This window comes from Pelodiscus sinensis, chromosome 4 (assembly GCF_052426305.1).
Source record: "Pelodiscus sinensis isolate ZL-2025 chromosome 4, ASM5242630v1, whole genome shotgun sequence".
In the NCBI taxonomy this organism is placed as follows: Eukaryota; Metazoa; Chordata; order Testudines; family Trionychidae; genus Pelodiscus; species Pelodiscus sinensis.
In genome coordinates this window covers 71,046,653-71,064,040 of record NC_143055.1, presented here as the reverse complement: position 1 = coordinate 71,064,040, position 17,388 = coordinate 71,046,653, and the positions used below count along the sequence as shown (strand labels likewise).

At 42.0% G+C, this 17,388-nt stretch overlaps 1 protein-coding gene across 2 annotated transcripts in view; it reads right to left on the bottom strand.

Moving 5' to 3' along the window:
* DDX60 (DExD/H-box helicase 60) overlaps positions 1-17,388 on the bottom strand; it is an 83,106-nt gene that overhangs the window by 50,176 nt on the left and 15,542 nt on the right. The window contains exons 8-13 of one of the 2 annotated variants that reach the window (XM_089777934.1): positions 15,072-15,230; positions 13,240-13,381; positions 12,168-12,320; positions 6,606-6,705; positions 4,948-5,063; positions 1,747-1,910 (exon numbers count right to left, since the gene is read on the bottom strand). In XM_089777934.1, the coding sequence (XP_089634060.1) occupies positions 1,747-1,910; positions 4,948-5,063; positions 6,606-6,705; positions 12,168-12,320; positions 13,240-13,381; positions 15,072-15,230 (834 nt within the window). The remainder of the gene's footprint in view (positions 1-1,746; positions 1,911-4,947; positions 5,064-6,605; positions 6,706-12,167; positions 12,321-13,239; positions 13,382-15,071; positions 15,231-17,388) is intronic. The other variant, XM_075930185.2, reaches the window with a different exon arrangement.

Sequence of the window (17,388 nt, the reverse complement as noted above, 5' to 3'; positions counted from 1 at the left end):
ATCAAGATAAGGCAACGACCATTTTTACTTTGCTATCTCTAAACTGTATTTGATTACAAACTATATCATACATTTCTAGATATACATTTACCTGTACTCATCACAGTATGGGCCTTAGTGCACTTTTTTGTTACTGTAGAGGTTGCAACATTAGGAGTGTGTCTAGACTACAGGGTTTTTTTTTCGAAAAAGTGGCCTTTTTTCGAAAAAACTTCCCAAGTCTAGACTGCTGCCATGTTCTTTCAAAAGTTAATCGAAAGAATGTGGCAGTTTTTTCAACCACAGAAAACCTCGTTTTACGAGGAAGAACACTTTTTTTTGAAAGTGCTATTTCGAAAAAAGGCACTATGTAATGCAAACTGTATTTTTTCGAAAGAAAGCATCGAGACTGCCTGGGTGCTCTCTTTCAAAAAAGCGGCTTGCTTTTTCGAAAGTACTGGTTGTAGTCTAGATGCTCTTTTTCGAAAGAGGCTTGCAGTCTAGACATAGCCTAGGTTCTATAAGTAATCCTGGCCCCAGTGAAGTAATGAGAGTTTCTCTATTGGCTTTGTGAGGTCGGGATTTCACATGACATAATTATTTAACAATTAGGGACAAATGTTCAGTTGGTATAAATGGGCCTAGATCCATTGACGTCAGTGCAGCTATACCTCAGAAAGTGTGTAATGTTCTAGAAAGAAAAGACCAATCTTGCTTCAATGCTAAAAATGTTTTCAGTGTTGTAAAATTCTTGTTTCTGTTCTATCTGCAGGCTGCACAAATTCATCATTGTAGGCAGGTATTCCAAACAGGTAAGCCCCACTTACCCACTGACCACTACATAAATTTGTACAGAACAGCTGTTATAGCCTCACCCTATCATATCCTCCCCACCACTTTGTGTCTGCTACTCTTTCCTATTCTGTGCTAGTTTTTTTTTTAAAAAAAAAGAGTATCTTATCTTATTCACTTTTTTGTTCATTGACATATTTGCCAGCATTTATCCGGAGTTATAGGAGCTTTATAATGTTTAGAGTAAACAATACTGTAACAGAATAATATCTTCAACATACTAGTAATACAAATCCTACTAATCCACCCATATTCCCCAGTCATTCAACCCATCTCCTCCCAAAGCATTTGGTATCTATTACATTAACTTTTTCTATTTCAATATCACCCTCACTTCTTGTTGTGTGATTTCTTATTCAAAAATATTAATGTTTCCTACTGCCAACACTTCCTGTGTGATAAATGTTAATTTTATTTGATTCTGAGGTGGCCAGTGCATCTGTCCCCTAAAAGTTATAAACCTACCAGTTACAGTACTTGCAGAGAGCAGCAATATAATAGTGTAAGTCTCTTTTTAATAAGACAAAAATGGTCTTCCCTTACCAATTATGAGCTTAGTCATTTATCCTGCAGTAAGGATCTACTCAGACAGAGTTCAATGCAGGATTTGGACGTCACTCAACTTCAAAACTCACACTTACTGCAGTGGCACCAAGATTGTGCCATTCATAAAATGGAAAGATGGACAATGAAATGTAGCAGGAGGGAACTCTTTCAGTAAGAAATGAGAGAAAATCCAGATATTCTAATTATTGGAAAAAATACAGAACCTTTACAATGGCAGAAAAAGAATAGTAGGAATTCCTCTACTAGATAGTTTAAAGCAAATTTTTAAAAATCACTACTGTGCAGTACATGCATAAAACAGTTAATATCATACTGATCTATCATATGGACATACTGTACAGGTCTTACATGATTTTTTTTGTGGTTCTTCGTGCCAGAATAAGCCTTCTTTGGAGTATCCAATTGGGTTACAATTGTTTTTGAAATGTTGCCTTCCAGTGATGATCCATAAAAGCGTAGAAAAGACTGCAACTTTTGATTATTTCGAAGGGCCCATGGATCTTTGCACATTGCTTCAAAATACACAAGTGATGTTATACACATATACATGCTTCCAATCTCCCTCATTTCCCTGCCAACATACTTCCCTTCCTTTCATTTTTTGAATTTTGAAGAATGAAGGGTTTGTCTTCCCCTGCAAAAGTGCTTTAAAATGTCATGCCATTTGGTGCCATCTGCTCCAAATAACATTAGCAGATCTTTGTAATTGCCAGAAAGAGAACCAGTGGTGCTGTTTAGAAATAGATGGTTCCAATGGAGGATTCGTTTTTTACCTACTCATCATTTCAGAGCAGCAGCAAGGCCACATTAAAGCATATGGGCCATATAAGTATCAAGAATCTGTTGTAATGTCATGTTTGCCAGTACAGGCCTAGTATATCATCACTCTAAGTCACAATTTGTCAACTTGTCAGTTAAAATATTATGAGTCCTCCTCCTCAGAAGGTTGAGTGGACCAACTTCCTCCTCTGAAGCTTGAGGAGAATTCAGGGAGGAAGCAGGACAATCCCAGGCTCAGGAGAATTTAGGTATGAAGTAGTTCAACTCATTGTTCTTTGCTTTGTCCTCCAGGGAGCCACAGGTCTGCTGTTGAGTGGAGATGATAGAATCATAGCACTGGATGGAACTTTGAGAGATTTTCTAGTCTAGTCCCCTGCACTCATGGCTAGACTAAGTATTACAGCAGACTTCCAATAATCTGGCACTTTTGGAACCCAGGGGGTGCTGGATTATCGGATATGCCGGAGTATCAGGAGGTACTCCAGAAGGGGAGCTGTGACGGGTATGGGGGGGTCGGCAGGGAACGGCGCGGTATGGGGCAAACCCTCCACCGTTTTGCAGGGAGGCGGGGGAAGCCCCGTGCAGCCGCCGGTGACAGCAAGCGGCAGCAGCAACTTGGGGAAGTGGCGGGGCAGAGCAGCTGGGGTGCTGCCGGGTTGGTCCCGCAGTGCTGCCCCTCACCTGAGCAGCGCAGCGGGACCAATCCAACAGCACCCCAGCTGCTCTGCCCCACGGCTTCCCCAAGTCCGTCGCTCATCAGTTTTAGCAGCGGTGGATTTGGGGAAGCCATGGGGCAGAGCAGCTAGGATACTGCCGGGTTGGTCCCGCAGCACCACACAGGTGAGGGGCAGCGCTGCAGGACCAACCCGGCAGCACCCCAGCTGCTCTGCCCCATGGCTTCCCCAAGTCCACTGCTCGTCAGTTTCAGCAGCGGCAGCGGCGGATTTGGGAAAGCTGTGAGGAGCAGAGCAGCTGGGATGCTGCCGGGCGCCGAGCAGAGGGGTGAGGGGCGGCACTGCGGGACCAACCAGGAAGCACCCCTGCTGCTCTGCACTGCTTCCCCAATTCCGCCGCTGGTCAGTTTCAGCAACGGCAGCAGCGGACTTGGGGAAGCGGCACGGAGCAGCTCCAATTGTCCAGCTGGCCGGAGCACTTTCGGGTTCCAGTTGGTGCTGGACTGTCAGGAGTGCTGGACCACTGGATGCCGGACAATTGGAGTTTTACTGTATCTAGACCATCCCTCACAGGTGTTTGTCTAACCTACTCTTTAAAATCTCCAATCATGAGAGATTCCACAGCCTCCCTTGGAAATTTATTCCAGTGCTTAACTATCCTGACAATTTGCTAATTTTTCCTAATGCACAATGTAGCCCACTCCTGCTGCAATTTAAGCCCATTGCCTCTTCTCCTATGGGCTACGTCTACACTGGCCCCTTTTCCGGAAGGGGCATGTTAATTTCAGAAGCCGTAATAGGGAAATCTGCGGGGGATTTAAATATCCCCCGCGGCATTTAAATAAAAATGTCCGCAGCTTTTTTCCGGCTTTTAGAAAAGCCGGAAAAGAGCGTCTACACTGGCCCCGATCCTCCGGAAAAATCGCCCTTTTCCGGAGGATCTTATTCCTACTTTGAAGATCCTCCGGAATAAGATCCTCCGGAAAAGGGCGCTTTTTCCGGAGGATCGGGGCCAGTGTAGACGCTCTTTTCCGGCTTTTCTAAAAGCTGGAAAAAAGCGGCGGACATTTTTATTTAAATGCCGCAGGGGATATTTAAATCCCCCGCGGATTTCCCTATTACGGCTTCTGAAATTAACATGTCCCTTCCGGAAAAGGGGCCAGTGTAGACGTAGCCATTCAGTACTTCTTGTAAAAATCTTTCATGCATTTGAAAACTATTATTGTCTCCCTTCAGTCTTCTTTTCTCCAAACTAAACAAACCTAATTTATTCAATTTTCCCTCACAGGTCATTTTCTAGACCTTTAATCATTTTTGTTGCTGTTCTCTGGACTTCTTCCAGTTTGTCCACCTCTTTCCTGAAATGTGATGCCCACAACTGGACACAATAGTCCAGTTGAAGCCTCTCCTCTAGCATACTCATGTAGTAGCAAGCATGATTTAATCTTAAATTCTGATAAATTCAGAATAATTATTTAGCATAATAGAAACAAAAACTGTAGAAGAAATTATATTATTAACATACTATAGAATTTTATTACAGAGCAACAAATTAAAGCTGACCCTACACTATGATGCGTGGTCATGGAAAAATAATAAATCTTGTCAATCAAATAGTGATTGATTTATATATGAAGAAGAAAACTGTTTAGCTGTTGCATTATTTTTAATGTGTACATTTTTGTGAAATGGCTACTTTTCACTTTTGCAAGTATTCATTAACCTATGGTATTGATCCTGCAAACAATTAAATAATTAAATAATTAAAGAAATATTTAACTTTAGGCATGTGAGTAGCCTTACTAAAATAATCTCAGCATTTCTCATTATTTCTAAATTGAGAAAACAGTACTTCAGACTCAAGTTGCTTTTTTTATATTTATTATCACTGTTTGTACTACAATAGCACCTCTGTGCTCCAATGAGGGACTGGAAATCTATTGAGCTAAGTACTACACACACTGAAAAGACTATTCTTACCCCAGTACACATTGATTCATTAAATTAGTGCAACTTTTAAATCACTGTCTGAAATTATAAAACTACATTGCTATCACTTTAGCTTTATCTGTATGGGGGGGGTCTTATATTTTACCTTGAGAACTGGACTTTGTTCTGTCATAATCATCACTAAGAAGCTTTCCTGAATGCCAGTGTCGAAGTTCATCAAATTCTTTTTGTTTAATGAGTGAAGTAACAGCAGAGTCATCACTAACAATAAAAGACACATCAATAATGTATATTATTTCCAGTATTTTTTTTCTCCAAAAATACGTGCTTTAAAGTACATATCACATCAGTAGGTTGCTGGGCTGATAGAACTTATGTAGAATAATATAAAATGGTGAACAAGCAATTGTAAAAATATAAACTATTTAAGAGTCTGCAGGTAAAATCCCAACTCTACTGAAGTTAAAGAAAAATTCCTAATGACTTCAGTGAGGCCAAGATTTCACTCTGTAATTCCAATGAAGCAGCAATACATAACTATCAGCTTACTTTAATCAGCACCTGAATTCCTACCTTACAAGATATTTAGGGTGATTCCATGTCTCTTATGTGTGAAACTCACCCCAGTACAATGCTGCTACATATTGTTGCACACCACCTAACTGACTCTTTCCCATACCAGGTGGTCTCAGTTCTATCTATATTTAGAAAATGTCGCTAACTCTTGTTTAAAGGAACTGATGTTTGAAGCAATTGGAGTCCAAGTATGGACATGATTTTGGCAACTGACGTCTTCTACAGTACCTTTTTGGGAGCAAGTCTAATCGACAAACCAAAGCTCCCAACATGGTTTACACTGGCAGCCTGATTTGACCCTCTTTTAATCCAGGCTAAATTCAGTTGACACTCTTCAAATTTGGTCGGTCTTTGGTGGTCAGAGAATGGAGGAATGTGTGTCACATTTTAATAATATAATTCTGTTATGTATCAGTTATTATATCGTACACATCACGATAGTATCCAAGTGTCTTCCAGTAGTGTGTTGTTAGGTGACCAATATCTGTCACTTGTGGTTTGTTCCTCTCTTGTATGATACCAACTAGCGGTAATTTGTATGTGCAATATAGTGATTTTGTTTCGGAAAGGTTTCGAGGGGTGGTGTTGGTTGTTTGAATAGTTTGAAGGAGGTTAATTTACACACTGCTATGTGTTTATAAAGGAGAAGGAAGACCAAAGAAATGTGTCTTGTACTTAAAAGGGAAGGTAATGCGGTCTCCGATGGCCCTTCATTCCTTTGGGAATTCATTCCACAGTTTCAGCTCAGTCCCTGAGAAAACCTCATATTCTGTGTAGATAAGCGGTTTTCATTCCAGAAATTTTGGGTATGTATTATAAGTGTGTGTGTGTGTGTGTGTGTGTGTGTGTGTGTGTGTGTGTGTGTGTGTGTGTGTGTGTATGAGACAGACAGACAGACATGAAACTCACATGCACATGTTTATGAGCTAAACTGTATAAATAGGGAGAACAGTACCCAAGACCATTCTGTAATATACAGAAATACTATTATATGCTTCTCTGTTATTTCAATATGTTTTGTTTGTTTGTTTTTACACTTTAACTCACACTATTTTCACTTCTTATATTTTTAATTAATATTTTGAAAATGTTGGTTGGGATGTTTGATACCAAATTATGAAAAGAAAAATATAATGAAAATTCCTAGAACATGACAAAACCATGACACCTAATGATTTAATCTTATATACATATTCAGAAAAAGAAAAAAGTAATACAGACACATACCTTTTTAAAAATGGTAGGCTACTTAAAATATCTCCAGCAAATTTTTCCACCATCGTGGATGTCATGGGTATAAGCCCTAGATTAGGAATCTTCTTGGATTCTTTTCAATTTGAAAAAAAGATAATTCTTCAAAAGTCAACTATAGTAAAGCATTTACTGCAGCATCTTAAAATAACGTTCAAATGCAATTTCAGTAAAGCACAATCAAAACATTCTTCATGCAAGAGAAAACAGTACTAAAATAAGTCTCTGCTGATTTATTGAACAAAATATCCAGGAAGTGTTTTGATTAATGTTATTGCTCTGTGAAACAGAGGTTCCATACTGCACTGAACTAATTTCTTCCAGCTAAAATTTTCAAACCTAGAATTTAAAATAAGGCCTTTATATTTATACAAATAAAAGTGGCCTGGTTTGCAATGGGAGTTGTAGATGCTCATCACCTTTGAAATCCAAGCCTCTTTGTTCTATTTAGAATCTTAGGCTACTTTTATTGTGTTATTTTTATTTTATTTTATGTAGGAGCCTAATTTTAGCTACTCAGATTTGAAAATTTTGGCCTCTATAATTTACACTCTTGCTTGACCAAGCACAAAGAGAAGTGCAGACTATTTCACTTACTTGAACCTGATGTTCACTTTTTCTTAGTAAAAAGTCCCTTATAATTTCTACTTATCATTTTTGCTTGACTGAGCACAGAGAGAAGCAGACTGTTTCACTTATACATAAGTAGAAATTATAAGACTTTTTTCTAGGAAAAGCAAAAGGAAAACTGAAACAACTAGTGGAACAGTTTGCAATTTAACCTAATATAGCATTAAAGTCCTCTCCCCACTTTTAGTAATTTACGTTGCTTGTGTTTTATTCGATGTGACACAAGAAATATAAATAATTTAAATATAGATTGAATTAATTACCTGTTGTTTTCCAAATTAATTTCTCACGGTAGTTTCTTTCAGTTCTATTTATTTTCTTTTTTTGCTGGTCTTTTAATATTTGCCAACATTCATATCCTTAATGGTAACTGCATATACTTTTGATGGTGTTATAATCTCCAAAGGTGAACAAGTGAATACGAATGCGTGCATTCTTCTCTGACTATTATTTTCTGTGCCCTCCTTTTTACTGTCACTTTTAATGTAATGAATACTATGGACAGGAATATGTCCTTTAGGGTAGACCATGATACACAATATCACAAAGACCTCCCTTGTAAACAAAAGGAATACAGCTATCACATAACAATGTATGTATGCTATAGCTAATTCTTTTACTGTCCCTACCCTCTCTATTTTCTCACTCTCAGGGTATGTCTACACTACAAACTTAATTTGAACTAACAGACGTAAGTTCGAATTAACTTTGATAGGCGCTATACTAGCAAACCGCTAGTTCGAACTTAATTCGAACTAGGTAAACCTCATTCCACGAGGACTAACGCCTAGTTCGAATTAAGTAGTTTGAATTAAGGGCTGTGTAGCCACTTAATTCGAACTAGTGGGAGGCTAGCCCTCCCCAGCTTTCCCTGGTGGCCACTCTGGGCACCACCAGGGAAACTCGTATGCCCCCCTCCCGGCTCCGGAGCCCTTAAAGGGGCACAGGCTGGCTACGGTGCCCGTGCCAGGTGCAAGCCTGCCAGCACCCAGCCAGCAGACCCTGCACCTGGCACAGCTCAAGCCAGCCACCCACTGCCACCCAGCCCTCCGCCTCTTCCCGGGACCAGGCTGGCGCTCCCGGGAGCCTGCCCAGGTCTGCAAGAGGCGGGCGCCAGCCTGGTCTAGAGCAGACATCATGGACCTCATCCACAACCTCCGCACTAGGCACAGGAAAGTTGCCGTCTAGGACAGGCGAGCTGCCAGCCTGGCCACCCAGGAGCAGGTGTACATGAAAATCAAGAGGGTCCACTGAGACCCCCGACCCTGAGCCCTGAGCTTACAATGGCCATCCTGGGTCAGACCAAAGGTCCATCTAGCCCAGTAGCCTGTCTGCCGACAGCAGCCAATCCTAGGGACCCTGGAGGGGATGGACCGAAGACAGTGACCAAGCCATTTGTCTCATGCCATCCCTCTCCAGCCTTCCACAAACCTTGGGCAGGGACACCACTCCTACCCCCTGGCTAATACCACTCCATGGACCCAACCTCCATGACTTGATCTCACTTCCCTTTAAACTCTGTTCTAATTCTAGCCGTCACAGCCTCCTGCAGCAAGGAGTTCCACAGGTTGACTCTTTGCTTTGTGAAGAACAACTTTCTGTTACTACTCTGAAGCCTGCTACCCATTCCTTTCCTTTGGTGTCCTCTAGTCCTTCTTTATGGGAACTAACGAAGAACTTTTCTGTATGCACCCTCTCCACCCAACTCCTGCTTTTAGAGACCTCTATCCTGTTTCCCCTCCGTCTCCTCTTTTCTAAGCTGAGAAGTCCCAGTCTCTTTAGCCTCTCTTCATATGGGACCTGTTCCCAACCCCTGATCATTGTAGTTGCCCTCCCCTCTCCCAGCCTCTCTCTTCCCCTCTCCCACCTCCTTTTCCCAGTCTCCCCCAGTTTTGTTCAATAAAGACAGATTCCATTTTTGAACACATTTGTCCTTTATTTTGTACATCAGGAAGGGGGGTTAGAGAGGGGTAAGTGGAAGGAGGTGAGGGAGGAATGGAGTACGAGCACCCGATGGGGAGGACTGTGGTGGGTCTGTGGGCTCCTTGAGTCTGTGAAGCTCTCCTGCAGCCCCCCGATTGACCTCCCTCCCCAGATGGCAGCCTGCGGCAAATGCAGCCAGGCTGACGGCCGAGTGCTGTGATGTGCCGAGTGTGGGCACTCAGGGCACTCCAAGCCAGGACTGTTTGCTGTCCCTCATCGAGTTAGACAAGCGAGCAGGGAACCCCTGAGAACTGTCTGTCCGGGTTGGGGGTCGGGTCCCTTTAAGCACAGCCCTCGGCTAGCCTGAGGCAGCAGCTCCACGCTCTAAGTCCTAATCTCATGCCCTGCCGGCACTGCTTCCGGCCATCCTTAACCCTGGTTCAGGGTCCACTCAATGTGGACATGCTAGTTCGAATTAGAAAAATGCTAATTCGAACTAGTTTTTAGGTCTAGATGTACTAGTTTGAATTAGCTTAGTTCCAATTAACTAATTCGAATTAAGTTAGTTCGAATTAGTGCTGTAGTGTAGACATACCCTCAGAGACCTTAGGGGAAAGGCCAATCCTTGCCTACAGACAACCTCCTAACCTCAAACAAATTCTTTCCAGTAACTACGCAATGCACCTCCATTATAACCATCCAGGAACCCACCCTTGCAATCAGCCCTGGTGTCAACTCTGCCCACACATCTACACTAGCGATTTCATCCCTGGACCCAACCACATCAGCCACCAAATCAGAGGCTCATTTAACTGCACATCCACTAATGTGATCTATGCCATCAAATGCCAACAATGCCCCATTGCCATGTATATTGGCCAAACTAGACAGTCTCTACAGGAAAGAATTAATGGACACAAATCAGATATCTGAAAAGGCAATACACAGAAACCTGTTGGAGAACACTTTAATCTGCCCAGATACTCATTATTGGATCTCCAAGTCACCGTGTCATTTCAGGCCAATTCCACAAGCCAAATACACAGGGAAGGATTGGAACTTAACTTAATTTACAAATTTAATTCTTTTGCAACTGGAATGAACAGGGACATCAGCTTACTCGCACTCTATCTTCCACATCCTAATGACTTAACCAACCAACCAAACAATGGAGGTGCTAATTGTTCTTATCAGCCTCTTGTAACTATTTGAACTATTTACTCACAGTCTCTCTCCCCCCTCCTTTTTTCCCTTCTTCCTCCCCCCACTCTCTTCCCTTACTTATTCTTGGATCTGGACTTCTAATATTCCAGTCATCTGAAGAAGTGGGTTTTGCCCATGAAAGCTCATGATACCATCTACATTTTGTGTTAGTCTTTAAGGGGCTACTAGACTAGTTGTTGTTTTTAGGTTTTTCTTTTTCTTCTGTCCACCAAGGCTGCGTCTAGACTGGCAAGTTTTTCTGCAAAAGCAGTTGCTTTTGCGGAAAAACTTGCCAGCTGTCTACACTGGCCGCTTGAATTTGCGCAAGAACGCTGACGATCTCATGTAAGATTGTCAGTGTTCTTGCGGAAATACTATGCTGCTCCCGTTCGGGCAAAAGCCCTCTTGCGCAAATGCTTTTGCGCAAAAGGGCCAGTGTAGACAACGCGGTATTGTTTTGTGCAAAAAAGCCCCGATCGTGAAAATGGCGATTGGGGCTTTCTTGCGCAAAACCATGTCTAGATTGGCACGGACACTTTTCTGCAAAAAGTGCTTTTGCGCAAAGGCGTCTGTGCCAATCTAGACGCTCTTTTCCACAAATGCTTTTAACAGAAAAACTTTTCCGTTAAAAGCATTTGTGGAAAATCATGCCAGTCTAGACGCAGCCCTTGTGTCTTTGTGCTACTTAGGCCTTAACTTCACTGCTTTAAAAAAGAAAAAGGCATTTCTTACCTCAGGATAACTAATGTGAGTGAGCTATCCCAAGGAAGAAACAGTGAAGACAAGTCACATTAGTTTTTATAGGAACATAAACTAGAGTAATACAATCATAGAAATGGGCTGGGAAGAACTGCAAGAGATCAGGTGAGGTCAGCACTACATCTCCCCTTTCTCTCACCTAGTAAACTAAGGTACTTTATTTTCACTATGTTTAACCCATACATGATTAATATGCATTGTTCTACAGAAGTAAGATACATGCCTTTTTTTTTAGCAGTGAAGACAAGGCTTTACTACAGTGATCCTCAATGTGTCTCCCAATTGCAAAACACTCAGAACTATTTCTCCAGCTTCAGTTTCCTGACAGAATGAATGTCGAAGTAAGTAAATAACTAGCTAAAGACAATTTGACATATTTTACTACTACTTCTCTTCATGAAGAGTTTGCATTCGTCCTGCAATTTTCTTGAATATATAGAACTGAACATGTAATTTATTTAATTAGGGACAGGTCATTGTGAATATCCAGGATGATTAGATATGTTAGTTGATTTTGTTTGAATACAGGGTCATATGAGGTTTTGTCCCACTAACTGAATTGGCCTAGCTCTTAAAATAGTGTTCTTGTGTGATTATTTCTTTCCTAATTCAGAATTCACTTTCTTTGAAATCACCATTTTCACAGACACAACTGTCTACATGACTGACATTTGTGAGACAGGAGCTCCAAAAGGGTGTGAATAGAGTCATAATTTTCATTTTAAAATCCCAATCAACTTTTTAAGTATTTTCCCAGCTATATATATATAAGCCTCCATACCAGTTCCAATTATGTCTCTGATTAAATACATGCAAGAGCTTGGTCAACTCAATATTTTAAAAGATTGTTGTTTCCACTAAGCAGTAAGATTTCTTCCAAATATGTCACCAGATTAAGCAGACTGTTTTGTTCATGGAGGAACCATATATCTTCAGTTGAACAAAGCCTTAATAAATACAGTTTTAAAATCATGAGTTAAAATAAAAGCATAGTGTAACTTTTGAAGATTGCTACTATAGTACCTCTAGCTGGTGAAGCTCTCTTTTCAAGAAAAGATGTAGACGTTCTCCTCAGAGGCAAAGAGTTTCCATCATCATTTCCAGCTAGTTTTGATATGACACTCCACATATACTCATACTCTTTCTTAATTTTTTCTCCCATATCCAAGTTTAAGCCTAAGAAGTAATGTAGAGCGAAAACAAATATTTTTCTATACAATATTTTCTTAAAAACATGATTTCTTTAATTTTTTGCACACTGCAGTATCAGTGACAGAATTGAGGACTTTTGAAAATTCAGTACAAGACACAACATTGAAGTGGCAAAAAAGTTATGTTTGTTAGAGCATATCTACACAGCAGGACTAAAGCCGAAATAAGTTACGCAACTTGAGGTACGTCAATTGCGTAGCTTAGGTTGAAATAGCTTATTTCAGCTTTTGGTACTGTCTATACAGCAAGAAGTCCAAGAAAGAGCACTCTTCCTCTGACTTCCCTTACTCCCCATAAAATGAGGATTACAGGAGTTGGAGTAAGAAGTCCTCCAGCTCAATTTTATTTTGACATTATGTCAAAATAATGGCTTGTAGTGTAGACATGGACTATGTTATTTCGGAATAACGTTAGTTATTCCAAAATAACACTGCTGTATAAACGTAACCCTACAGAATAACACCACACATGCCTTGCACTCCCAAGCCTTGTGTTCAAGCATTTAGAAGCAAGCAGGACTGCTTGCCCAGTTATTCCTTCCCTGAACCAGGCAGGAAGAGAGTATAGAAGAAGGGGAGGGGAATTGTGGAATCATGACTACAACCATCATGTGCTTGCAGGAGTTGCTGAATCAGTAGAGAAATCTGGGAATAGGGATAAGAACAGTAATTTACTGCTGTTATAGGCAATAGTGAGCTTCTATCCCATGTACTCATCTACCCCAGGAATGAGGAAGAAGCAAAGGAGGAATTCTGAAGCATATGACTAATGTCATAATCTAATATTAATTACAGTAATATTACATGAACTGTTTTATTGTTAGATTAAAAATTAGATTATGTTGAAAAACAAATATGTGAAGAACCAAATATGAATGTAGTACCTTGCTTATTTTCTACTTCATAGTAATATGCAACATTCTTCCACAAAAGATCATCACTTAAATCAGGCAAGTGAGTGAAACCCACTTTCCGTAGATTTTCAGTTGTCAAGTGTTTTAGAAGAAAAAATTCACAAACTTTATGCTAAAAGGTAAAAAAGTAAATAGGATGAATACATAAAATTACCATCTGTGTCAGGTACTCAAAGCAAGGAAAACCTTTTTGGGGTCTCGCCTGAAGACTTTGGCTCCAGTTTCAGATGAGAAATGCACTTTTTGTACCCATGTAAGCTCATGATACCATCTACATGTTTTGTTAGTCTTTAAGATGCTGCTAAAATATTCATTGTTTTTTAAGTTTGTCCTTTTTCTTAAATTACCCATCATTAATTTTTTTATGATCATAAAGGTCTGAATCAGGGGGAGGGAACCTTTTGGGTCAGGTGCCACTAACCCACAGAGATATCAGTTGGGGGCTACACAGAAGTGAGAAGCAAAAAAAAAAAACCACACACATGTAGAAAAATCCAATTAAAAACCCCTCTTGACATGGTGTGATGTTCTTTTTTTTTATTTCAAATTTTAGTGTGATGGTTGAGTTTGCTTTTCCTTGCCCAGTTGTGGCCACCCCTTCATCCCTAAAGACACCCTATGCAGGGAAGTGTCTGGGTGGGAGTTTGCCTTCCATCCCACTCCTGCAAGGGATTCCTCCCTTCCCCACACACCTTAAATGTTAAAGCGGCACTGCTGGAAGCATGTGGCCACCCTGTGAAGAGTCTGGGAGAAGCTGGCCCGCTATGTCCTCCCCCATGCAGGAAAGAGATTCAGGGGGTTCCCTTCCCTCCCACTCAGGAAACGAACCAGAAGTGTCCACCCATGCTGCAGGGGAGCCTGGGGGAAGTTTTTAAAACAGCCCCTGGAATCCTCCACAGCATTTCATGGCCGCTGGACACACCCCTCCCCTCCAACCCAGGCAGAATTAAATTTTTGGTGGACACCCCCGTACCTAGGTCTGAATAGCTGTTAAACAAATCCATGTACTTAGTCTGCTTATACGAAAAGTAAGTATAAAGCAGAACATTAGGAAAGAAACCCCCACTTGGAGGGTGAGAGACTCTGGGATCACTCTCTCTGCTTCAATCACTCTTAAATTATTTGTCCATCATGGAACAGCTTCAACAGGAGAGAATGAGGAAGGGCTCCTCCAAATAACCCATGAATCAGGGGTTAGAGCACTTACACGAGTAGTGGGAAATCCTAGTTCAAAGCCTTTATCTGCACTTGGCAGCATGGGGAGAACTGAACCTGTGTCTCCCACATCCTAGGAAAGTGTTCTCATTCCTTGGTTGAAAATTATAAGGTGTCCTCTTACTCCCTTCCACCATTTTGTGTGGCTTGACATAGGCTCCTAATTCAGTTCCTCAATAAATGGCTGAGGCACCTAAGTTGCCTGATTCCAAACAGCAGTTTTCCTTTCAGGGATCAGTAAACAAAGATGGGTACTTCCCTGCAGCCTGGACGTAGGTACGGATCTTTGACAGAGGGGCAGGTCTTAGCATACACAACTCTCATCCACATCTATCATGTCTCCTTACCTAGCATGTTGGCTTTTGTGGATCACATTCTTAAACTCCTATCTCCCTCCATTTATGGTACTGGAATTCTAATACATAACTCAGCTTTATGGATCTCGGTGGTGTTTCTGTGCTTTCTAGGCACCTAAAAGTTAAGCTTTGTGACATTCAGACGTAAGTCCCTTCAAGAATCCCACTCCTTGTGTCTTTTGTTAATATTTAAGAGCTAAAAGTACAAATAATGAAAAATGCAATGCCTACCATTTGTATAAATGTGGAAGCTTGTTTACTCCAGTGGTTACTGATTAATCTAACCCGAGCTCGTTGTGAAAGAGGTACATGGAAAAGAAAAGCCACACTGAGGCAATACATCCTGATTAGGTCTTCTGCTTCTTTTGGTGGTGTTTCCCTACTCTTCTCCTGTATAAATACAAATAAAAAAGTATCATGCCTACATGCAACCTATTTTGCAAATCATATTTTGAAAAGCACTTCAGTCTGATCTTCCATTTTGCATCTGCTATTTGACAGACATAATTACAAACGTGTAGAATTGCTCTTTTAGACTAGCTGATTTTGTGAATGCATTCATTCTGACTTCAGCTATAGGCATGATCAAGTAGCTACACTCATGAATGAGGTTAATCCCCAATTATTTTGCTTTTACAACACTGTATCTAATTATTTGTGTCTGAAAAAAAGTAAGTGCAAAATTCAAGGCCACCTCTATAGCTTTGGACAATACACAGAATCACAGAATCATAGTACTGGAATGAACCTTAAGAGGTCATCAAGTCCAGTCCCCTGCACTGACAACACAACTAAGCACCATCTAGACCAGGGGTTCCCAACTTGGGGTACGTGTACCCCCAGGAGGTACGAGAAGCTTGTCAATAGGGTACAGGGAATATGTGGTAAATAACTAGACTATCCTAATTGAAATATTCCAAAAGTAGTAGTGTTAGTGAAAAAAGTTGTGGATTCTAGAGTCTAGAATTTATTTCCTTTCATATTGAATAGGGGGGAATGGGAAGGTTTACTAAAAGCAAAGGGGGTACTGAGACCAAAAGGGTTGGGAACCCCTGATCTAGACCATCCCTGACACGTGTTTGTTTAACTTGCTCTTAAAAACCTACAATAACAGAGATTCCACAATCTCCAAAAGCAATTTATTCCGGTGCTTAACCACTCTGACAGTTAGGATTTTTGTCCTAATGTCCAACCTAAACCTCCCTTACTGCAATTTAAACTTACTGCTTCTTGTCTTATTCCCAGAAATTAAGGAGAATTTTTCTCTCTCCTTGTAACAACCTTGCAGGTACTTCTTAAAGGTGGGTATGTAAAAGACCACATTATATGTAAGTAAAGGTGGGTCTACCCATAACATACTTCACACAAGCAAGAACATTAAAAATCAAGAAAACTATCTCCCTACTCCTGTACCAGAAGACAATGACTTCACCAATTGCATAACTAGTACATACAATAAATTACACATCATTAACTTAACTCTGCCCCTATGAGAATGTCAGACATTCAGAACCTCTTACCCCAGATGTACACACTGGAGTACAGTTAAGGTTGCCATGAATGGTCTGTGATATATAGTGTTCTGGGTAATAGTACTATTAACCCAAATATTCAAAAATTACCTCCACACCAAAAAAACCCATGAGAATGGCTGAAGTTTTTTGAGATTTTTAAATACTACAGGCAGTCCCCGACTTACGCGGATCTGACTTACATCGGATCCACACTTACGAACGGGGCTTTTCTCGCCCCGGAGCTCACGGGCAGCGGGACCGCCCAGAGCGCAGTGGTCCCGCCACCGCGTCCTCCAGGGCGAGAAAAGCTGCTCCGGGTCTCCCTGGTGTGCTAGGGGGGACTCCCCAGCACAGCAGGGAGACCCAAGCAAAGCCGCACAGGCGGCGGACCCCGCTGCCCGTGCAGCTTTGCTCCTTTGCCCCGGAGCAAAGCCGCAGAGGCGGGGGACCCCACCGCCTGTGCGGCTTTGCTCTGGGGCAAAGCAGGGAGACAGGAGCAAAGCCGCAGAGGCGGGGGACCCCGCCGCCTGTGTGGCTTTGCTCCGGGGCAAAGGAGCAAAGCCGCACGGGCAGCGGGGTCCCGCCGCCTGTGCGGTTTTGCTCGGGTCTCTCTGCTGTGCTGGGGGGGACTCCCCCAGCACAGCAGGGAGACAGGAGCAAAGCCGCAGAGGCGGCGGGACCTCTGCGCCTCCACGGCTTTGCTCGGGTCTCCCTGGTCTGCTGGGGGGGGGGTGCAGCTAGTGCACCCCCCCCCCAGCAGACCAGGCTTTTGTTGCGGGATGCCTGGGGTAGAGCAGCTGGGGTGCTGCCGGGTTGGTCCTGCGGGGACCTACCCGGCAGCGCCCCAGCTGTTCTGTCCCAGGAGTCCAGATTCAGCCGCTGTTGAAACTGATCAGCGGCTGATTCCAGGAAGCCGGGGGCAGAGCAACTCTGTCTAGGGCTTCCTGTAGTCAGCCCCTGATCAGTTTCAGCAGCGGCTGAATCTGGAGCCAGTTCCGACTTACATACAAATTCAACTTAAGAACAAACCTACA